The sequence below is a fragment of the Canis lupus genome, chromosome 37 (genome assembly GCF_003254725.2).
Source record: "Canis lupus dingo isolate Sandy chromosome 37, ASM325472v2, whole genome shotgun sequence".
Lineage (NCBI taxonomy): Eukaryota > Metazoa > Chordata > Mammalia > Carnivora > Canidae > Canis > Canis lupus.
The window spans coordinates 25,456,138-25,478,998 of record NC_064279.1 but is presented as its reverse complement, the minus strand read 5'-3'; the positions used below and the strand labels follow the sequence as shown (position 1 = coordinate 25,478,998).

Below are 22,861 nucleotides of genomic sequence, written 5' to 3'. Positions count from 1 at the left end.
CTCCTGGGCCCCACCTTGCTCGAGATCAAGTGAGCAAGGCCGGCCACCCCAGCCCGAAGAGCAGAGCACGCAGCAGTCTGGCACACATGTACAGCTGCGGCACTTGCAGAAACACCTGGCTGTTCTGAGCGGAAGTGGATGACTCATCCTGGCTTCTCCCATCCTGTGAATGATCTAGAAGCTTAGCACAATTCTATCTACTTTTTTGCTCTTAGTTTAGAGATCATGACCTGGAAACCACTTTCTAAGCCCAGGATATGCTGCTTCATGAAATGAAGGGCTTGCCTGAGATGACCTTTGCTCCCAGCTAACTCGATCGTAGACAATACTGCTTAAGGCCAGCTAAGTGCCCTCAAGGCACATCGTGTGAGAACCCCAAATTGAAGCTGCTATGAAACAGCATCCCCCAGCCTTCACCTCTGCTCCCCAGGCCCCAAGAAGAGGACGAGGTAGTAAGAGCCATGGGTTCTTTTCAATGTGAGCCCCCCCAACTGCCACCCCAGGGGAGTGCTTTATCCACTCCTGCAGAGAGCCCTTAAAGAAACAGCTTGGAAAACATCTGTAGGTGGACTTCAAGCTCAGGTGGTCTGTTGCCTCAGTTCTCTAACCTGTCTTTAGGTTTGCCTCCTGCCTCCGGGCATTCGCTCCTCAAGTTCCCTGAGAGCCCTGCCCCTGCCCTTCCGCGCCCCTCCCCAGGCAGGGAAGAAGAGAGGAAAGGTGAGCGGTTCGAGCATCAGTGGCTGGGGAAGATGTGCCTACACCAAATTGGTTTGTAGCAAACCGCCACCCCAGGTCCTTCACCACTGGGGCTACAGGTGCCCTCTCTGGCCCCACCCAGGCTGGCTCCACAGCTTGGCTGCAACTTCTGGACTCTGACCCGGAGGGTAGATAGCAGGAACTGCCCATCCCAGTGGACTTGTATCTTTCCACCAGTCCTGCTGTTGGACTCTGTGGTCCTACCAGCTGATTACTGGCCTCACCCATACCCACATCCGCCTCTCTGTGGTTTACTCATTGGTACTCAGATTATCCTCTTGCTACTGCCTGCAGCCAGGCCCACCACCCCACTCTTCATTGCCCCTGGCTCCCCGTCCGAGTTTGGAGCAGCCAGAGAGGCCTGAAGCCCTCTCCTACTCTCCCCACTGAACATTGAACCTACAGCTCTCCCACAAGTATGTATGTTATTCCCATGATTAAAAACAAAACAAAACAAAAAAACGGGGCACCTGGGTGGTACAGTCGGTTAAGCGTCTGAGTCTTGTTTCGGCTCAGATCATGATTTGAGGGTCTTGAGATCAAGCCCAATATTGGGCTTCTCCCTGAGAAGAGTCCAGATTCTTTTTCCCTCACCCTCTGCCCCTCTCCACTGCGTGCCCGTGCTCTCTCGCTCTCAAATCTTTTTTAAAAAATCAGCCACAGGGACACCTGGGTGGCTCAGAGGTTAAGCATCTGCCTTCAGCTCATGTTGTGATCCTGGGGTCCCGGGATTGAGTCCAACATCGGGCTCCTGGTGCATGGAGCCTGCTTCTCCCTCTGCCTGTGTCTCTGCCTGTCTCTCTCTCTGTATGACTATCATAAATAAATAAAAATAAAAAAAAAAAGAATCTTAGATTTTGTAGACTGTGTCTACCATGGTAGGGTTGTCTTGATTCTGTTTGTCCCATTCCAAATGCACCATCCCTTCGGCCCCCTATCAATCACCTGGTTCAATAACACTGGCTCCCCCTCCTTTCGGAAATAAGGAAATACCATCACAAGATGGTAGCGGCAAGGCGGCAGGACTCCGAAGACCTGGTTCTTGCCCTGACTCTGCCACTAAGTAGCTTATGTCAAGTTACGTGGGGCAAGTTCCTTCCCCTCTCCAGTTTTCTCAGGCACTCATAAGAGCAGCTTATGTTTACAGAGCACTTGCTATGCACCAGGTGCTGGGCAAAGAATATTCATAATATCACTGTTACCAAAAAATATATTGGGACCATCCCATTATTCCAGCAAGGACACAGATGGGTACATCTGGGAGATAATGCATGGACTGGTCTCCAAGGTGAAGGGCAGAGCAAATGCTCTGGGAACAATACACTTAAACATGTATCAGGCCCATTTCTTGGAGAAATCGGGCATCTCTGTTCTGTGGACTCTTTAATCCATTAGTAACACTTCTTTACAGTTTCTTATACCCAGAGTGCATTTTCCCTCAATACCCACATCAGGCTAGATTTGCCATCTATTTTGGATCTTCACATAGCAGGAACGAACAGACATTGGAACTGTGTTTTTAACAAACTCTTCTTACCATACTCTCTCCCCACAAGTGACCCAAGTAGGACCTGCAGCTGCAGCCACCAGAAGCACCTCGCGCTGGCGCACCTCTGAAGAGCCTGCCCACCAAATACACAGCAACTCCGATGTCTCCAGGCTGCCTCAAATGGCACAGCTACCACCAAACTCATTGTTGTCCCATCTAAGCTCTGCCCCAGAGGTGTTTCTTTTTCATCTCAGGAAATGACACAACTGCACCCCCACACACACTCCTTTCATCAGTAATTACCAAGTGCCATTGACTTTACCTCCTAAATATTTCTCTAAACCATCTCCTGTCCTCCGCTTCCCCAGCCACCGCCTATTCTACACTCCCGTCCACCACTCAGCCTGCCTATGGCTGCTGCTTTTGCCACCTTCCAGTCCCTTTTTCACTGAGTAGCTATAGTGATCTTTTTTATTTAAGGTTTTACTTTGGGGGTGTCTCAGTCTGTAGAGAGTGTGACTCTTGATCTCAGGGTGGTGAGTTCAAGCCCCATGCTTGGTGCAGAGATTACTTAATAAATAAATAAATAAATAAATAAATAAATAAATAAATAAATAAATAAATAAAATCGGGTTTTTTCCTTAATATTTTAAAACTTCTTAAAAGTAAACTTTTTAGGGCAGCCCAGATGGCTCAGTGGTTTAGCGCCGCCTTCAGCCCAGGGCGTGATCCTGGAGTCCCAGGATCGAGTCCCATGTCGGGCTCCCTGCACGGAGCCTGCTTCTCCCTCTGCCTGTGTCTCTGCCCCTCTCTCTCTCTCTCTCTCATGAATATATAAATAAAATATTTTTTTAAAAGGTAAACTTTTTAAAAGTTCAGTCTACCGACTGAACCAGCCAGGTGCCCCATAGCGATCTTTTAAAAGCTTAAACTCGACTGCCACTCCCCTGCTCCAACCATGATGGCTCCTGTCTACTTTGGACAGACACCACGTTCCCCAACGTGGCGTAACAGGCACTGCTCCCTCGGGCCCCCAGCCCCCGTGCCTGCTGCTCCCCAGCTCCACATCCCACAGCCAGCTGGCCGCCCTGCTTATTCCCTGCCTCTGGGCTTCGTGCATGCTGTTCCCTTCTCCAGGAATAATCCATTTGCCTAAATAATTCCTGTTCCCCTTTCAGAAGGCAATCTTCTCTCCCTAAATCAGGTTCCTTTTTGGAATACTCTTCATGGCACCTGCACTTCACCTTTGTGGTCCTTATCTTTTTGTTGTTGTTGTTGTTGTTTTGTGGCCCTTATCATCACTGAAGTTAAATGATACTATAACCAGGATCCTTTGAACCCACTGTCCTCACTGAGCTGTGATCTCACATAGAGGTGAAGACCAGTTCTGTTGTGTTCACCAGGGCACCCCCAGCACCTAATCACCTGCAGGGCACAGTCAGGGCTGGGGGTCAGGGGAGGGCAATTAGTGCTGTCCAGCAAATGGCAGCCAGCTCTCCTCCTCCTCCTCCTCCCCATCCTCCCCCTCCTCCTCGTCTGACCTACCTCCTTCCTAGTGGGGTCTACACCCTCAGGGAGCTCCTCCACAGACTTGTTCACCAGCTGCTCCAGGGGAAAGATGGGTAGAGGCCCAGAAATGAGGCTGGTGTTAGCGGTGAACGTGTTCGGCTTAGGTTTGGTGATCTCCTAGGGAAGAAAAGGAAACCACTAGTCAATTCGACTGGTTTGTGATGACCTCCAAGGCTGCCTTCTTCTCTGGAGTCAATACTGATTCTAGAGCACCTCCTTCAAGAAGCCTTCCATAGCCCCCACTGCCCACCCACCTGCATGTACACAGTCCTCACAAGAACACACCATTCCAGCAGACCTGTGAGCAAAACCTTGCTGGGTTTGTACCCAACCAAAGCCAATGGGTGGAAGGTGATTATGTTGTTCTATGATTTCTGAACTTCTCCATGGCTTCCCACAGATGTCTGAGGTCCACCTTGGGCATTTATGGGCCTCTTTCTCTTATCTGTCATGAAACTGTCATCAGCTCGCTTAGCCTTGACCTATCTATGCTTTTCTGCCCAAAGTATCTGTCCACCGTGAAGGGTTTATTGAGTGTGCAGGTGTTCAGCCTGCGGGTGGGGCCAAGAAGCCTGCATTATCTACTAATGACCCCAGCATGCTTGTGAAACTGCTCTCGTGCCCTGGACACATTTCTACAGAGTCTACTTGGTCACGCCTCCCCTTGCCAGCCTGAGAATTTCTGGAAGGAAGGGCTTTGCTTTCGGATTTCCACATCCTAGGCCAATAGGCTCGATGTGGTTCTATTAACTAGGTGAGAGGCCACAGGTCTGGAGAGGGGACCCCAGGGTGACCAAGGCAGACAAATCATTCTTTCTCAAAGTGTAGCCCATGCACTAACAAATCACCTGGCTGTTCGTTTACAACAGGCATATTCCTGGGGCTCGTCCCAGTTCCACACGCCAGAATTTGGGGGAGTGAGTGGGACTTTGGGATCTGCGTTTTAACCAGCTGCACCCCCCTTGCTCCAAGCTCCCATCACCCAGACTGTTCTCTTAATGCACCATCATACTAGGAAGTGGAAGAAAAAAAAAGAAAACAGGCTTCAAAAGCTCGAAGTTAAATAGGGAGAAGCACTTTCCTGAGCCGTGGGAGGACATGGTGGAAAGGAAAGCCGGGGACCCTGCTATCGTTGCTAGAGCTTTCTCAGCTCCCGTGGGGCTGCGCGTCGTCAGCCTGCCACCTCCCCATACTCACAGCAGTGATCTGGCTCCAGTCCTCAGGGCTTTGGAGCTCCGCCTTCAGGTCCTCATAGGATTTGGTGTTCTGCACATAAAGTAAATAACAAGTTAGACCCGGCTCTCAGCAGAGGAGATGGAAGAATTTTTTTCCTTCCGGGGGCTGAAAGAAGGCTGGTCTCAGTCCTGGGGGTGGGAAGGGGAAGAGGGGGCCGGGGCCGGGACCTGGGCCTGGGCCTGGGGGAGGGACCCCAAGACAAGAGGCTAGATGGGGAGGATGGGCACCCACAGGGCGCTGGTCAGCAAAGGCCCCCTCAGCCCCATGTGGGGATGGAGACCACCCTCGGAGGCGGAGCAAGCAGCCACATGCAGCCTGGAGAACCTGCCTCCATGGTGGGGGCTCTGGGGACCACAGGGGTCTCGTCCCAGAGCCTGGAGGGGACCCTACCGCAGAAAGATGAAGCCATAGAAGGGACCTCGGCCATCTCCATACACCCGGGGCCTGGCCCCGCATGGCACGTCATGACTGCAGTTGCGCTGACCCAGAGAGAAGCCAGCGAGGACTGGAGGGGAGGGAAGGCCTCCAGAGTTGACACCGATATGAATTTAAGAAGTTCTGGCATCGGGACACTGGGTGGCTCAGCGGTTGGCCGTCTGCCTTTAGCTCAGAGCGTGATCCCGGGGTCCTGGGATCGAGTCTCACATTGGGGCTCCCTGAGTGGAGCCTGCTTCTCCCTCTGCCTGTGTCTCTGCCTCTCTCTCTGTGTTTCTCATGAATAAATAAATAAATTTATTTAAAAAAATAAATAGAATCTTTTAAAACATCTACTTAAAAATAAATTAATTAAAATAATAAAGGAATAAATAAAATCATAAAAAAAAGAGTTCTAGCATCTAGATTTGCAGCCTTGAGATTTGTTTCATCTCTCCTCAAGACTAAATTCAGCCCATCAACCACTGAACGGATGCCTTCAAAAAACGGTTCCGAGGAAATGAATCTAAGCTCTGTTTCCCTAAACTCATCCGTTGTGCAAATTTTCGTGCACCCAAAGCCACCGGGCCAGCACTCTCCACCTTAGCCTTCTCTCTTCCTGCAGAAACCTTGCACAGGCTTCCATCCTGAGGACCCTCCTTCTGCTTCTATGTGCAGCCAGTTCAGGAAAACCCTGTGAAAGTCTGACTCACTGTCCCCCAGATAAGGGCCACAGGTATGACCCATTTGGCTTAGGATGTAGTGCCAGGAAGACATTTGTCCTCAAGAACTGACGTGTCATTTCATCTGGCTTGAGGATTCGCCAGCACTGTCTCCGAGAAGTGTCTACGGAGATGGGAATGTTCCTTCTCTGTGCCGTCCAAATGGGAGCCACCAGCCGCAGGCGGCTATGAAGCACCTAGCTTCGGGCTTGTGAGAAATGGAATCTTTGATTTTGTTCAGCTTTAATTTAACTGGTCAGTACGGCTCTTAGCAATAACGTGCAGCAGCCCTGAGCTAAGTCTGGTACACAGGCAAGGCCCCGTCATCAGCCTGGGGGTTGACAGATTGCCTTCCTCTCCCTCACCAGGGGGCCTAATGGTCTCACACAGCCTTCCTCCTCACTCGAGGCCCCCTTGGGCCCCTTTAAAAATTTATCACTGGGGATCCCTGGGTGGCTCAGTGGGTTGGCCCTGCCTTTGGCCCGGGGCGTGATCCTGGAGTCCCCAGGATCGAGTCCCACGTCGGGCTCCCCTCATGGAGCCTGCTTCTCCCTCTGCCTGTGTCTCTGCCTCTCTCTATGTCTATCATGAATAAATAAATAAAAATTAAAAAAAAAATAAAATAAAAAAATAAAAATTTATCACTGGTCCTCTCTCAGGACGAACAGAACAGCCTGGGAGTCTGGCCTGGCCCCGGGGGTGTGCACAGGGGCCTCCCGGAGAAGGCCGTAAGGGTGAGGGCCGGCCGGCCACTCACACTCCACTTGAAGGGATCCCACGCCAGGAACCAGCCGGTGAAGGTGGAGGGCTCGTATCCCTGCTTCACCACGATGATGGGGGTGTCGGGGTCACGGCCGCTGGGGTGAGTCTTGAGATACTCCTGTGCCGTGACGGCTGCGGCTCTCTTCTCCTCCTCGTTGGCGTGCTTCCCGATCCAGAAGAAGACCTGTGGAGAATGCAGAGTGTGGGCAGCCCTGCCCGTCCCCCCTGGCCCACCGGGCTCCGATGGCCGAGAGTGGGGGCTAAGTGACCTCAGGCAGGCCCCATCTGGTCTTGACTCTGCAGCTGGGACATGAACGGTTTGGACAGATGCCCTCTGCTTGGATAACCTGCCAGCCTGAGTCCCAGCCTCTCCAGAGCCACTGACCTCAAGAACATGCTTCTGCCGTGTGACAGAGGTGGGGCTTTGGGAAAATACATCTTGCCCTGCAGCCCCTTTGGGCACATTCCTCCCCACCTGCCTCTTTCTTCCTTAGGCTCTTGTTCACATCCCACTCCCAGGAAGGATGAATAAGGGAGCTGAGACAGTGTCAGACCTTGCCTGTCCCTAAAGTCACCCTTTCTCGGCTGTGGGAATGGAGCTGGTAGGAAGGGAGGTCCTCAGGCCCAGGTACCTGGTCCCAGACATCTAGCAGGAACACATCGTCCTCTTCCAAGTCATCTTGATTGAAGTCAGGGATTTCTGTGGCCAGAAAGCGCCCGGTCTGGTTGGAACATTCAAAGAGCCGGGGCGTGATGGCCAGGGTTTCCTCCTGCAATCTGCGGGATGGAGACAAAATTGTGTTGACAAGAAGGCAGGGAAAGAAAAATCGAGGACACAGAACTCCTACTTGGAAAGCCCAGCTTCTCAGAGAATGCTCTTTTTTTCCTGATCCCACAAAAAGTGCTCCCCTCCTCCCAAGAGTCTAAGAGTGCTCCATGGGAGAAAGCCCCACCGCCTTTCCAGGGCGTGCATTCCAGAAGCTCTTCCTTAGGCCCGTTGGGAAGTTCTTTCTGATATCTTCCTTCTAGGCCTCCGACAGTAGCAGTAGGAGGCCTAGAACTACTGGGCCTCAACACTAAAGGGCAGGGCTCCGGCACCTTTTTCCCAAAGGGCAAGCCCTGTCCCTTTCTTTGAGTTGCTTCCTACTGCCATGAACTCCATTTGCCAAGAAAACATGCCCAACAGGCCCCAGGCATACCGCACAGACACAGCCCCTGTGCCCAAGAGGCTCTGAGGGCATGGGCTGCCCCTTACTCGTCTTCCAGCCCCAGGGACCTGGTACCCAGAGTCCACAGTCCATGCTTGCTGCAGGCTCTGGGCCATGGGATGGAGGTGCTGAGAGGCTCTCCAGCCTCAGGTCGTGAGCTGGAGGCAGAGGGTCCCCGTAGTTACCTCTTGGTGTTGGCATAGGGAGCCTTTCCACCCAGGGCTACCCAGAAGTTGGCCGGCTCCTGCCCTTCCACCACCACTTGCTTCTCTGTCCGGGAGATGGTGTCAGCAACCATCTTGGCCATCTCCCGCTCGTCCCCACTGCAGCCCTGGGGAGAGGAGGGGATCAGCTCTTTGGGGCAAGGCCATCTCTACTGCCACACCGACTGCCACCCTTCCACCACATTCACTGGCCCAGAGCTCCTCGTCCAAGACGGCCCTTCTGCCTGGATCAGGGCCCCGTGCACACCCCTCCTCCGTCCTCGACACACCAAAGAATGGCAGAGGGGACAGGAGTCGCCCGCTCCTTACAGGAAGGGAGAAGGGAGGCTGGCTAGAGGTCACTGGGAAATGAGCCAGACCTACTGGCCAGAGGCTCCCAGGAGGCCCGGGGACCCCTAAGACCCCCTTGGGGAGGAGGAGGCCACCAGGCCCCGCACACACCTTCCCGCACCATAGATAGCAGCAGGACTGGGTCTTAAGGATGAAGACGTCATTGGAGTTGAGGGAGCTGGCCCGGGGCTGGACCTCAAAGGCCTTGGTGTTGTTGGCGCTGGTTCCCTGGACCTGGAACAGCCGTGTGGAGGGCACTGGCTCCTGTGTGTTGGCCCGGGAGGTGCCTCCCTGGAGAGTGTGGGGAGAAGGCAGAGAGAGAGACAGAGAGACAGAGAGCAACTTAGTGCAAACAACAGAAGATACGAGAAGGACACAGAGAACAGAGCAGAAGAGAGGCTGGGGTGGGGCTGCCCGCCCCCGGGTCCTGACGCATCATTACCAGACTAGCCTTTGAAGACATTGCTTTGGTCATGGCACAGCCCTGCTCCGAAATCTTCAGTGGCTCCCCAGTGCGTATAGGCTAGAACCCGCTCCTGAGCCCAGCCTTTGAAGGCCCCACAGGACGCAGGTGCAAATGGCCCTTCCAGACACTCGGCTCTCTCCAGACCCTCGCGTTTAGCTCGGCCAGGCTTCTCACGGCTCCATGTGGACCGCTCCCCTGGGCCTTTGTCCTTGCTGGTGCTCCTGCACTGCATGCCTCATTTTACCTCTGCTGAGCTCTTCAACTCTGACCCTGACGTCAAGGGCTCCTCCAAGCCCCACTTCTGCCAGGAACTCCCCGCCTGCCCGGCCTCTCGGGTTCCCTCTCCTGCCCTGTAAGGGCGCAGGCTCCCATTCACGCCCCCCTTTGGACTCAACCTGTGTGTCTGGGTTTAACCACACAGTGCCTGAGGCTGTTAGTCTGCTGCTGTCCCAACAAGACAGGCAACAGGAATGCGTGGCCTGTTCCTGCCCTGGCACTTTGAGGAGGCCCCAGGCTTCATGATGAAGGCCCCAGATGATCTCTTAAATGAGTGCGGGACATGCCTATGCCATTATGCCATTATGTTAGAGGGCACGACGCAGTTTGGGCAGGCTCATCGCTTGGGCAAATCCAGCCAAACGAACACCCGTTCTCATGTAGAGGATCCAGGGAGATGGGGTGCAGAGACTAACGGTACTTGCACACCCTGTGTACCCCTTGCATGTTCTTAAAGTCCTGAGAGGTTGTTTGTCTTGCCAGTTCCATGTACATGGTGGGGCCTCAAACAGTCCTGTCCCACTAAGGATGCGCTTCACCCCGGGCCCGCCCCAGGCCCTTGCCCCATCTCCTGGTGCCTGCCCCACCGCGATTGTGGGTACCGCCAGGAGCCTCGGGCCAGCAGCCACACCTGGTAAACCACCATTTGTCCCTTGAAGATGGCCATGAGGTGTGGTGGCTCCTTGCCCATCGGGACCCGGATCTGGACCGGTTCGTTGTTGTACTTCTGGTCTAGGGTGACAGCTTGATAGGCAGAGGCTGTTATTTCATCCTGGCTGGCTTGGCTACCCTGGGGACAAGCACAGTGGAAGGGGAGGGGGACACGGTTGGCCCGGTTCTGACCCCATCCTCGGCCGCGGCAACAACCCCATCCCCGATTCTCAACTGGCCCCAAAGCAACTGTCTGCCCCTCCAAACAGCGCCCTGGACATGGCCCAAACCAAACCTGACCCGAACCGAGTCCTTTCCCAGCTCACCTGCCCCGCACCCTGCCCCCCACCCTGACCCCAGACCTCCTCTTCTTCTTTTTTATTTATTTATTTATTTATTCATGAGAGACATAGAGAGAGAGAGAGAGGCAGAGACACAGGCAGAAGGAGAAGCAGGCTCCATGCAGGGAGCCCTACATGGGACTCGATCCCGGGTCTCCAGGATCACACCCTGGGCCGAAGGCGGTGCTAAACCCTGAGCCACCTGGGCTGCCCTCCTCTCCTTCTTACTTGGGACAACACTGTGGCTACCACACCGCTACCCCCAGCACCCACACATCTCCCTGCTCACTCATATCTGGACACAGAAACAGTGCTTTGAGCACAGGAAGGGAATGTTCTGGAAGCCATGGACATTGGAAGGGAGGCTCCATGAACCCAGAGAGGGGAAAGGGTTGTGAATGGGGGTACCCCGTGCCAGTGGGATCTCATAGCCAAAGGAGTCCCAGTATGATAAAGGGGTGAGCTCCCCATCACTAGAGGTATTCAACTCAAGAGTCGTGGCCACTTAGCAGGGGTATACCAGAGTGGGAGCCAAGCTGGCGGTGTTCTGGGCAGGGCTGGGTGGGGCCTGACCTGCCAAATGTAGAGCAAGTAGTTCTTCTTCTCGCCAATGAGGTAGGTGTAGAGCAGCAGGTAGCAGTCACCCCCGTAGAAGTGGCCTAGCCACTTGGACTCCACCGGCACCAGCTCTAGGTTCTCAATGCGCCACATCTGGGGCAGGTAGCAGGCTGGCATGAGGGCCAGGACAGGTTCCGCTGACCCCTCGCCCCCCGGCCCGGCCTCCCCTGCTCACCGTACCTGCACCTCCCCGCTCCCGTCATCCACCATCTTCTTCTGGGCAGCCACCTGAGGCTGGACATGCATGGATGTGGCATCAAACTTCACTTGCTCCACCTTGGCTGGAGTGAAGGGGAATCGCGACAAGCTTGTCACAAGCTGAGGGCCCCCAGGTCCTCACAACAGCCCCGAGTGACAGCTACAATTCTTAGATCCGTTTTCCGGATGGGGAAGCCGAGGCCGGCGAGGTCGGCTAGCTTACCCAAGGTCGCAGGGCTAGAGAGCGGCAGTCTTGCGGCGGAACCCCATCTCCCACCCCCCACCCCCGAGCCTCGGGCTTCTGCAGGGCCTCCAGGGGAGCCCGGGGAGGGAGAGCCCCTTTATCCTCTTCCAGGGGCCCCGGTACTCAGTTTGCCTTCAGCAAACACTGTGTGGCGACACACTGACGCTGCCTGCTTTCCAGGGCGACAGCCCCATTCCAAAGGAAAGACAGGTGCTTGTCAGCTCCCTTTGAGTGACAGCCCCAAGGAAGGGAATGCAGGTTCCCTCGTGTCGTTCCCCCCCCACCCCGCCCTGAGGAGCCCAGAGCCAGGGCGAAAGATCGCATGCAGGGGGGCAGGAGGCAGGTGGAGGTGCTCCCCCCGCCCCACTCCGGCTCCTGACCCCACCCTGCCTCGGGCCAGGCCTCACCCACGGAACCCACGGCATGGGTTTTGCCCAGGCCTGAAGTCCGATTGGGCAGGGTCCACTTCTGGAAGAGCTGCTGGAACACAGCTGACTCGGCCCCATCATTCTGCACCTCCACCTGTGTGCTGGGCGGGTACTGCTTTGCTTTGATAAAGTTCTGGGAAGAGAAAGGGGGTGGCTGGGTCTGTGTCCCTCTCCGAACCCCCCCAGACCCCCTCACGGCACGCCGCAGCCTGGCTCTAACCCCAACCCCACCACAAACTTACACCTTGGTCCCAAGCCCAAACTTGGACCCAACCCCAGTCCCAGTGCTGACCCCAAAGCTAAACCCTGCTTGGCCCCAACCCCAAAACCCAGCGAGATCCCAACCTTGACCCTACCTCAATTCTAACCCCGTTCACCAGCTGCCATCTCCAAGCTTGAACCCAACTCCGATTCTATCACTGACCCCATGCCAACTCGGACTTTAGCCCTAATAATGACCCCAAACTCCGACTTGCCCCCACCCAGCCCCCTGTCGACCCAATTCTCTCTTGCAGAAAGTACAGCCTCCAATTCTCCCTCTTTCCTCTGAACCGAGATGGAGGTGGGAGCTCCCATCCTGAGGAGGCTGCGAGGTTGCCTGGTGGTTGGCCCCCCGGCATGCAGAGAACCCCCAAGACGGACAGAACTGACCCCCGCACCCCCAGCCAGGTCAGGCCCAGGGTGGTCTGACCCCATCCCCTCTCCATCCCTATCTGTTCGTCTCCTTGCCTGCCTGACCCCATGCCCACCAGTGCCTGGTTCATGGCTCCCGTCTTCTCCTGGGCGTTGGCCCTCTTCCCCTTCCACACGTAGATCTTCAGGCCCCCCTGGTCCAGGATATAACAGTCCTAGAGGTGGGAGACAAGGGTGACGCGGGGTGGGGGCCCGAGGGCGCGGTCGGCGCTGGGCCGCGGGGAGGGGGGCAGACACCAAGGTGCCTCCAGGGCCTGGCCTTGCTCCCACCTGGGGTGGGGTGGGCAGGGTGCAGCGGGATGGGAGTCGGGGCTGGGGGTCCCCAGGCCCTCTCACCTCGTGGCTGAGCAGGTCTTGGGTGAGGGGCCTCGTGGCGACTTCTCGCACCACCAGCTTTCCCTCCGCGTCCGACACGCTGCGGGCCAAAGGCACAGCACAGGCCGGGAGGTCCCACGCCGCCCCCCGTCGCCCTCCCCGGAGCCCCCTCGCCCGCGGGGAGCCCAGCTGGACACTCACTGGTACAGCTTGAGGGCGGCCTTGACCGCCGGCTCCACCTCGTTGTCCGGCACCGCCGCCCTCAGGGTGCCGCGCGGGCCCAGCACGTGGGTCATGATCTCCATCAGCTGCGGGGTGGCCTTCTCGTTGTCCCCCTCCACCACCGCCACGTAGGTCCGCCCGCCGCGCTCCTGGTCTCGGATCTCCTTGGCCAGGGTCATGCCCTGCGGGGAGGCCGCGGTGACCCCGCGAAGGCTAGTGGGGCAGGGGGTGGGGGGAGCCGGCCCACCCCGCAGCGGCCCCAAGGGACGAGGCACCGTGAGGGGGGACCAGGCTCTTAAGGTGCGTGTGAGGGAACCAAAGCAAACCCCACTGGGAAGGCAGGTTTCTCGGTGGCAAGAGGGTGTTTGGGGTGCACATGCTGGGCCTTCGCTTTTGACTTTGAAATTTGTGATTTTACTTCACAGTCTTGGACAAAAGCGAGCCCTGGGTATCACAGTACTCAGTCTCTTTGCCCACGGTGAGCTCGCCTGTGCACACACATGCTCACACACACGTGCACACACACGCACCCCTGGCTCCCCCTCCTCGGCCCCGCGGCCCCTGCTCTGGGGACTGCCACTTCAGTCCCCAGCCCCAGTCCCGGGCCTGCTTCCTCTCTCTGTCACCAGCCCAGCTCTCTGCTCTCAGCTCATTTACCCAAGCCCCACGCCAACCCCATTTTATTGTTTTTTCCAACCCCATTTTAAAGGTGCCCCAAACTGAACCCTGTCCCCCGCAGGCTGTCACTCCTGGTCGTTCCCAATTCAGGAAATGGGACTCCAGCCCCTTCCCGGCTGCTCCAGCATAGCGCCCCTCTCTCCTCCACCCCGTCCACCACCCACGGAAGGCCGGTGGGTCCCCACCCCCTGCCCCCCGTCCTGTCAGGAGGGGCGGGGCACCTCCTCCCCTGCCCCGATGGCCACTGGGATCCCTGTGTCCCCACCATCCCTTGCACCCCTTCTCCATCAGAAGTCAGAACGCCCTTCAGACCTCCCAGGCCCTGAGAACAAAACCCAACCCAGAACACCCCCGAGAGCCAGACCCCTCTCCCCTCCCAGTTCCCTGTAATCCCCCCTGGTGCTCTGGCTGTGCTGGCAGGGCCCCCACCGGCCACTTCCCTCTGCCTTAGGGCCCTCGCCTCCCCAGCCCACCTCCTCCCGGAAGCCTTTCCAGAACCCCCAGGACCACGCTCACCCCTCACTTCTCAGCTGCTGCCTTCCTGTCTGTCTCCCCGACCCGACGGCCAGTGGAGGCCAGAGCCAGGGCAGATGAGCCAAGAGAACACACGCCAACCCTGACACGCGGGCCTCCAGACACACACACACACACACACACACACACACACACACACAAACACACACACAGACACTCGGATCTACCTCTGAACATGTGGCCTAGGGTGGTGAGGCCTGGGGACCTGGGGGCAGGTGGGCTGGAGGGAGAGGGGAGGGGCGGGTGTGGGGGGCAGGTGAGGCCAGGTGGGATGGGGGAGACGGGTGATGCCGCCCGGCCTACCCTGAGTCTCTCCATGCGGTTGCTCTCGGGCCCGTTCCACTGGATGATGAGCTTCCCCAGGTCCAGGAGGAAAACATCCCCGCGGTTGAAACTCTTCCAAGCCAGCTCCACCTGGAGCGCCAGGGGGGAGGCGCAGTCAGAGACTTGCCCCAGGGCATCGTCCCTTCCCCGCCTCCTCCCACCCACACCCCTCCTAGGCCTCTGCCCTCCACCCAGGCTGGGAGGGGAGACAGGAGGCCATGCCCCAGGGCCCTGGCCGGGGCCCACCTCTCCGGCCACCACGTTCCTCTTGCCCTTGACATGCAGCAGCCGCTGGATCTCGTAGGAGTTGGTCTCCACTTGCTTCATGCCGGAAGCCACACCCCCCTTCTGGATCCTGCGAAGAGAGGGAGCTAAGCAGGGACAGCCGGGGAGGGGGGGGGGGGGGCGGCATGACAGCCTGGGCGCCTGGCTGCATGGGGCCCTCTGAGGGCTGGCGCGGGACTAGGATGAGGTGCACGACATGCCACAGCTGCAGCTTTGAGGCCCTCGCTCTCAAGGTCACACAAGTTCCAGTTTGGGCTTTCGCCTGCATGTGTGTGACCTTCCTCAGCCTCCTTAAAGTTTGCACCCCAGAGCCTTCCCTCCCCGCCCCTGTGGAAGTGTGAAAGGCCTGCCGAGGACAGGGGGCTGAAGGGAAGGGGAAGAGGGGAGATGCTGTGGGCTGAACTGTGTCCCCTGCCAAACTCCTATGTTGAAGCCTTAACCCCAGGGAGGTGGGATTTGGACCTGGGGTCTTTGGGAGATTTTGATGAAGTTTAGATGAGGTTGTGAGGCTGGGGCCCCTGTGATGAGGTTAGAGCCCTCAAAGGAAGAGACTCCAGAGAGCTTGCTCACTCTCTTCACCGTGTGAGGACACAGTGAGGAGTGGCTGTCGGCCAGCCAGGAAGTAGCACCCAAATTAGCTGGAACCTTCGTGGACTCCCCAACCTCCAGAAGTGTGAGAACATTCATCCCTGTTGTTTAAGCTACTCGTTCCGAGGCATTTTGTTAGGGCAGTCCAAGAAGGCTAAGCCGGGAGAGGCACCAGCTCTAATGCCCCAAAGGGGTGGACTGTTGCTCTAAGTGTGGGAAGAAGAGGAGCAAGACAAAAGGGAGGGGTGAGGACTGTGGCTAAGTGAAGAGCTTCTGGCCTATCCTGCTGGTCAGGAGCAACTTGGCTCTTGAGTGTGTGTTTCCATGGGCAAAGCCCAGAGACCAGGTCTTCAGACTTTTCAGGAAAAGCTAGAAATCTGGGTGTTTAGTGTGAAAGCCCTGCTTTGGAGCATGGAGAAGCAATCATTCACCCACTGGCCACAGGGAAGACTTGATGTGATGCCCCGGAAGGCCTGCTTTGGCACCGGGCTCTCCAGGACATTCAAAGAGGGGGTGATTTACAAAACTTATGGTGCACAGACTTTCAGAATGGCCACCCAGAGGAATAAAGACCAAGGACAGCGCAGGAACAGAAATGGGGGTGGGGAAGCACAAAGAACAAAAGTCTCCCAGAGCCCATGGTAGGTCTCCCCACCCCAGAACGCCACCCCCTTGTGGCCCCAGCTCTGCCCCTCCCTGGCCCTGGTCCCCCAGCCCCCGCCCACCCCGCTGGTGGTGTGCCCCTCCGTACACAATGCCCTGCTTGAAGTAGCCCCGGAAGGCCTCGCTCTCGTTGCCCTGGACCTCCCGGTGCTGGACAGCCCGGCCCTTCAGGAAGTCATCCATCTGTGTGGTGTAGATGGCAGCCGCCCCTTGCTCGTCCTGGGACGAGGCCTGGCCGATCCAGTAGTGGATGTCATAGGACAGATTGCTGCCCGTCTTGTGGATCTAGGGAGGAGAGCAGGTGTGCGGTGTGCCCGAGGCCCTGGCCTCCCACAGGCCTCTGCCCGCCTCCCTGCTTTGCATGGTTTCCCACACACATGGGCTTGGGCCACGGGCAAGCTGGGTGGGGAGGGCGTCTAGTGCACGGCCCTGGCGGTCAGGAGCCCAGCGTACTGGCCCTAGCTCCGCCACAGACTCTCTGAGACACGGGGCCAGTGGCTTTCCCCCTGGGTCTTGCACATCTCGGCTTGGAAAGCAGTTGGTGGCTGATAGCAGCACTTCCCGAAGTGATGTGCGGGCCCCGTCAGAGGCGAGGTGCTCAGGTGGTGTGCAAACAAATGTGCATACGGAAGGATGATGTGAATGTTTTATAGCTGCTTTCTGTCTGTGACATGGGACACCCCTTTCCGCTTAGGATAATGAGGCAGAGTTATGTTTTTAAAAATATGGATTTAAATTTGAAAAGTGAGTCAATATGAGGGCAAATACAAGCACATTAATAGTATAGATGTGGCCCAAACCATGATGGTGATACAGAGGGGACTATGGATTTCGGAAACGTGGACTTGAGGTAGGGTAACATCCTACTGGCTCAGAGGGTCCCCAAGACTATAAACTCAAAGGAGTTCAGCTCAGGTGGGAGCTCAGGGAGCCAAGGGCGGCGAGAGCCTGTTCTATCTCTGGCTCTGCAGAGCCGCTAAAGGCCAGGTACCTGTTGGTACCTGGGTGGTACTTGGGTGGTACCTGGGTGGTACACCCAGCAGATGCTGTCCAGGGGTGGAGCTGGCCAGCCCCCTTCCCACCCCCAGCCTCAGATTGTCCCTCTGAGCCAGAGACCTTTGCTGTCCGCAGCCCCTCCCGCGCCCACCCCCAACTCACAGCCAAGACTATGTAGCAGTCACCGTCAAAGAAGCTACCGAAGGTGCTGGAAGGAACAGGAACCATCTTCATGGCCTAGGGAGAGGAAGGAGCTCAGAGGGGCTGCCCTGGACCACCCAGAACCCCCAGCTGCCCCGCTGCCCTTGACCCCAGGGAGAGGTCGGAGAGGGGGACAGTCAGGGAATCTCAGGCACCTTCTCTCCCTCAGCCCATCCCAACCTGCAGAGCCCCCCACCCCCTGACAGACCCCGGCAGGCCTCACCTCGATCCTCCATATCTGCACCCCGGGGGTGGTGATGTTGAGCGAGTTTTTGACTTGGGTGGTCAGTCTGGTCATGGCGGATGAGCCTGGAGAAGGGGGTGTGGGAGAAAGAGCTGAGGATCTGGGGGCAGTTCAGGAGCTGCCCTTCCATCCCAGCCCTGGAGAGCTCCCAACAGCCCTGGAGGCCAGGGCTCAGGGGCCCTGGGAGGAGAGGGGTCTCTCCCCACCCTGGCCCCCGAATTGCGGAGGACCTGGCCTCCAGCCTTCCCACCCAGCTCGGGTCTTGTCCCTCTCTTGCTCAAACTTCTACCCTGACTTCCTATTACCCACTGAAGAAAGCCCCCCACTCTTTAGCCCCAAACAATTTTTTTTTAAGATTTTATTTATTTATTCATGAGAGACACAGACTGAGAGAGACAGAGAGAAGCAGAGGCACAGGCAGAGGGAGAAGCAGGCTCCATGCGGGGAGCCCGATGTGGGACTCGATTCTAGGACTCCAGGATCACGCCCTGGGCCTAAGGCAGGCGCTAAACCACTGAGCCACCCAGGGATCCCCCAAACAATTTTTCTTTTTGAAAATTTTTTTACAGAGCCATGCTGGCTGGGGGAAAAAAAATCATACAGACTTAAAAAAAAAAAAAAAAAAAAAGGAAAACAAATAATAAATAAAGGCCAAAAGAAAAAACAGGTGGTCAAACAAAACCTTGTGCTTGAAATTCATAGCAGCTCTAATCACAATAACCAAAATGTAGAAACAACCCAAATATCCATCAACAAAAGATGGCATATATACAAATCTATTATCTATATCTCCACAATGGAATATTCAGCTGTAAAAAAAGGATGAAACCCTAATATGTGTCGCAACACAAATGACCCTGGAATACATTATGTTTCGTGGAAGATACTGGATACAAAAGGCCACCTGTTGTGTGAGTCCATTTATATGAACCATCCAGAACAGACAAGTCCATACCCATGGCAAGCGGATTAGGGGCTGGCAGGGGCTGGAGGGAGGGGAGAGGGCCCAGCCTACTAGTGGGCCTAGAGCTTCATTTGGGATGGTGAGAAAATCCTGGAACTAGACAGTGTGATGGTTGTAGGGCACAGCATCCCGAATGTCCTGAACGCCACTGACCTGTGTACTTTGGTTAAAATGCTAAATCTCACGTGTATTTTTACAACAGTAGAAAAAAGCATACACAGCAGTTTCGTGGTCCCGCCTCGCTATCCCCGGACACCCCTCAATCACTGCTCAGGTGGCTCTCAAGATGCAGTCCCCACAAGGGCGGGGACCCTGTTTGCTCAGTCCTGAGCCCCCAGCATCTAAAACCATGTGGGCACTTGGCGAGGTGGGTGGATGGGTGGGTGGAAGACAGAGTGAACTCTCCCAGGGTGAACCAGCCTCCACCCACGGAGCTGAGAGAAACCTCGCCTCCCCAAGCTGCTTTTGCGGTATCTTTTATGGCTCATTCCATTTTCACCTGTAGCTCTGGTCCCTGCTGCAGCTGCTCATCAGAATCCCCTCAGGAGCTTTTAAACACTACCAAGGCTTTGAGGCGGCTCAGGTCTATCCCCAGGGATTCTGATTTAATTAGGCTGGGTGGGGCCCAGGCCTGGGTACTTTATTTTCTGCCTTTTGGGAGGCGGAGCATGGGTGCTTTAAAATCTGCCCAGGGAAGGGCGCCTGGGTGGCTCAGTCGGGTAAGCGTCCGAGGCTTGGTCATGATCTCAAGGTCTTGAGACCAAGTCGGTCTCTGGGCACCATGCTCAGCCTGGAATCTGCTTCCCTCCCTCTGCCCCTCCCAGCTCAGGTTCTCTCTCTCTCTCTCTCTCTTAACTTTAAAACAAAAAACTTCCCAGAGACCCTGATAGGAGCCAGGGTGGAGATTGGCTTGTCCCCAGTTACTCTCATCCTTGGTTTCCTGCCTCTCCCCATCAGGCTGGAGGCCAACCCCATTCCCCACCGAGCCCACCTCCCCGCCTGGCACAGAGTTTGCCCTCCAGGAAGGCTCCTTGGATACTCCTTGAATTGACAAGCAATAAATGAAAGGTCATGTGGCCCCGAGGGTCAGGCTTCATGCTCTGACAGCCTGGAACCTCCCTATCTAATCTCTCATGGCACCTTGACTCTGAGTCACCTCTTGGAACAAGGACCTGGCCCTTTACTGCTGGGAAACTCCCTCTTCTGCGTCCTGAGGGGTGACCTCTCTCCCTGGCTTTCCGGAGTTTGGGGCAAAGTCTCCCTGCCCAGCCTCTGATTAGCGCAGATTGGGGGACCAGAGCTCTGTGCCTGTAGGAACCCCTCACTGTGCTTGTAGGAGCCCCCCTGCACCTGGGTCCTGTCCGATGCCCCTGTCTGCCGTGGCCCCTCTACGAGGGTTGCCAGGACTCCTGGGTCAGTAGGACTAATTCAGGTACAAAGGAGAAACCTGTTTCCTGTGTTACTTCATTTATCACCTTGGTCAACGTCTTCCTTTCTCCAAGACAGACTCTTTGGCACTCGCTAGCTGTATGAACACGAACCCCGCTTCTTCATCTCTGGGTGGGGGGATGGTCGGGTCAACTAGATGATCTTTAGGGACATGCTCTGATCCTGGGAGTGAGCAGCAAGAGGAATCGAGGGTGGACAGGAGGAGGCCCTTCTTGCCCATCAGATGAGTGGAGATTTGGGGGAGCAGGGACTTGAATAAGCCACATGCTCCCTCCCTAGAGGAAACCCAGGATGTGGGGCCTCCAGCAGCCTGAAAGGGGAAGGTGGCCCGCCCCCCACCGGCGTGGGGTGCAGGGGATCCTGAGGAGGGTGGACCTGAGAGGTGAGCTCATACTCCAAGCATACCTCCTGGGCACTCTCCAGCTGCTCCTACTCTTAACCCATCTTGTTCAGAGCAGAGGCCTCTGTCCCTCATCCCTGGAGGGCCCTCCCCAGAGAGGCTGGGGCTCCTGAGCCCGCGGGAGGATGATGGGCTCCTCGCTCCCCCGTGCCCACACAGCATGGCCCCAGGTTGGGATACGCACTGCCTTCCCCCTCAACTTGAGCTCTCTGGGTGCCCCCCTCTCTCCTGCTCCCTGGTATTCTCTGTCCCCTGCTCAAGGAAAGACACCATTACTCCCAGACCCCAAAGTCAGCTATCTGAGCAGCACCCTGAACCCCTCCGTCTCCTGGCCCTCTGTCCACCTGAATGTCTCTCCAGCCTGCCCCCGCCACACCCCCTACCTCTCCCCGCCAGGCTCTGCCTCCTAGTGATGCTGTTCTGCTCGATGCCTGGCCCCCAGGCTGCTTCTCCCGGTCCCCATGCCCTTGCTCCTGCTTTCCCTTTACCAAGCGCCCTCCCCCCCTTCCTTCTCTGATTCCTAACAGCTACATGTTCCTCTAGATTTAGTTTCATTCTCACTTCTTCCAGGAGGCCTTCCCAAGAATCCTCAGGCTAGACTAAGGGGCTGCGGGGCATCCTGGCCCCAGGCCTCTCTTGGCCCTCTGACCACAGGGTGATGAAAGCATCTGTTTATAAATCTGAGGGGCGCCCGGGTGGCTTAGCGGTGGAGCGTCTGCCTTTAGCCCAGGGCGTGATCTCTGGGTCCTGGGATCGAGTCCCGCATCGGGCTCTCTGCATGGAGCCTGCTTCTTCCTCTGCCTGTGTCTCAGCTTCTCTCTCTCTGTGTCTCTCATGAACAAATAAATAAAATCTTTAAAAAATTAAAAAATATATCTGAGGTCTCCAAGGTCAAGGCCCTAGACAGTTTGTCTGTGTAGCCCTCAGCGCTAGCACATAGTAGGTGCTCAACAAATATTCGCAGAGTTTAAAGACAGAACTAAGGAATGGGGGCAGCCCCGGTGGCACAGCAGTTTAGCGCCGCCTGAAGCCCAGGGTGTGATCCTGGGGACCCGGGATTGAGTCCCACATCGGGCTCCTTGCATGGAGCCTGCTTCTCCCTCTGACTGTGTCTCTGCCTCTCTCTCTCTCTGTGTGTCTCTCATAAATAAATAAATAAATAAATAAATAAATAAATAAATAAATAAATAAATAAATAAAATATTAAAAAAAAAAAAGAACTAAGGAATGGTAGGGGTGGACCATGTTGGAGTCCTGGTGGGAGTTAGGGCTCCTGCTCCCCCCAGGTCCCATCTTTCCCTTCTTAACTGCTCCCCTGTTGCCTTCAGGGTTCTGGCTTCAGAGACCTGTGGGGTGCTGTCATGGCTCCCAGTCCCCAGGCATGCTGAACGGGACAGGGATGCGAACCCAGGACATCCTGCTGCTTCCCCAGTCCCCAGGCCCAGGGAAGCAGGGAGGGAGGACACACCCCAGCATCCCAGCCTGCAGACTGCCAGCCGCAGACCTGGAATGCCTTTGCAGGCTTTCTGGAAAGAGGTGGACGGGAGGTCCCAAAACCCTGGTCTGGACTTGGCTCCCTCCTCCCCTCCACCCGTTTCAGTTAAATGGAGCCACAGTGGCTGGTAAAGCCAGGTGACGGCTGGTGGCAGGGCGAAGACTGGACAGAGCAGCGTGCTTGGCCTGGCGGTCACCGGCCCCCTGCCCCTCTCTGCTCATTCAATGCCTGGTGGCTATTGTTCACCATCTCAGAGCGCCCAGGCCCCGGAGCGGTGGAGGGCAAGGCGACACAAAGAAAGGAATGATTTCAGATAAAAGAACAAATGGGCAAAGAGACCGGTGGGCGGGGGAAGGGGAGGCAGAGTCGCCTCCAACTAGTCCTGGTGTGCCCAGGAGTGTCCAGGTTTGAAATCTAAAGTCTCCAGACCCTCCCCATTCAGGGCAGTGGGGATGGTTGACACCCGCGTGGGCTGGGGGCGGTGTCAGGTGCGGGCCTGAAAGAGCAGCTATCTGGACTGGAACCCGTACAACTCTTTCCTTGGAGGCCCAGGAAGCCACAGCGGGCTCCTTGCTCTTTCCAGACGCTCCAGAATGCCAAGCGTCTCCCTCCCTTCCGCTCCAAGGTGCTCCAGGAGGCCCTACGCTGCCAGCAAGAAGCGGGGCCCCTGTCCGGTCCTCTCCTACCACCTACTGTCCCCCCCCCACCCCGAGTCCCGCAGGGTTGCCTTACCTGTCTGGGGGAGGCAGCTGCCACCTAGGAGGTCTCAGGGAGTTGTGGCAAGCTGGCTGCAGGAGATCGACCTTTGTCCTCACTCCCCCCCCCAGGAACTGCCTTCACCATATAAGGGAAGATAGGGCCCCAGAGAGAGAGAGAGA

The 22,861-nt window shown here is 56.5% G+C and overlaps 1 protein-coding gene across 1 annotated transcript in view; it reads right to left on the bottom strand.

Annotated features, from left to right (window-relative positions):
• VIL1 (villin 1) overlaps nucleotides 1-22,861 on the bottom strand; it is a 27,072-nt gene extending 4,211 nt beyond the window's left edge. Inside the window, exons 1-19 of the mRNA XM_025442100.3 lie at nucleotides 22,716-22,861; nucleotides 17,655-17,740; nucleotides 17,393-17,467; nucleotides 16,323-16,519; nucleotides 14,945-15,053; nucleotides 14,678-14,788; nucleotides 13,142-13,344; nucleotides 12,962-13,040; nucleotides 12,682-12,780; nucleotides 11,912-12,065; nucleotides 11,243-11,343; nucleotides 11,018-11,155; nucleotides 10,084-10,242; nucleotides 8,822-9,001; nucleotides 8,342-8,487; nucleotides 7,581-7,725; nucleotides 6,944-7,132; nucleotides 5,012-5,080; nucleotides 3,791-3,931 (exon numbers count right to left, since the gene is read on the bottom strand). Coding sequence (XP_025297885.1) covers nucleotides 3,791-3,931; nucleotides 5,012-5,080; nucleotides 6,944-7,132; nucleotides 7,581-7,725; nucleotides 8,342-8,487; nucleotides 8,822-9,001; nucleotides 10,084-10,242; nucleotides 11,018-11,155; nucleotides 11,243-11,343; nucleotides 11,912-12,065; nucleotides 12,682-12,780; nucleotides 12,962-13,040; nucleotides 13,142-13,344; nucleotides 14,678-14,788; nucleotides 14,945-15,053; nucleotides 16,323-16,519; nucleotides 17,393-17,467; nucleotides 17,655-17,729 — 2,370 coding nt within the window. The 5' untranslated portion in view covers nucleotides 17,730-17,740; nucleotides 22,716-22,861. The remainder of the gene's footprint in view (nucleotides 1-3,790; nucleotides 3,932-5,011; nucleotides 5,081-6,943; nucleotides 7,133-7,580; nucleotides 7,726-8,341; nucleotides 8,488-8,821; nucleotides 9,002-10,083; nucleotides 10,243-11,017; nucleotides 11,156-11,242; nucleotides 11,344-11,911; nucleotides 12,066-12,681; nucleotides 12,781-12,961; nucleotides 13,041-13,141; nucleotides 13,345-14,677; nucleotides 14,789-14,944; nucleotides 15,054-16,322; nucleotides 16,520-17,392; nucleotides 17,468-17,654; nucleotides 17,741-22,715) is intronic.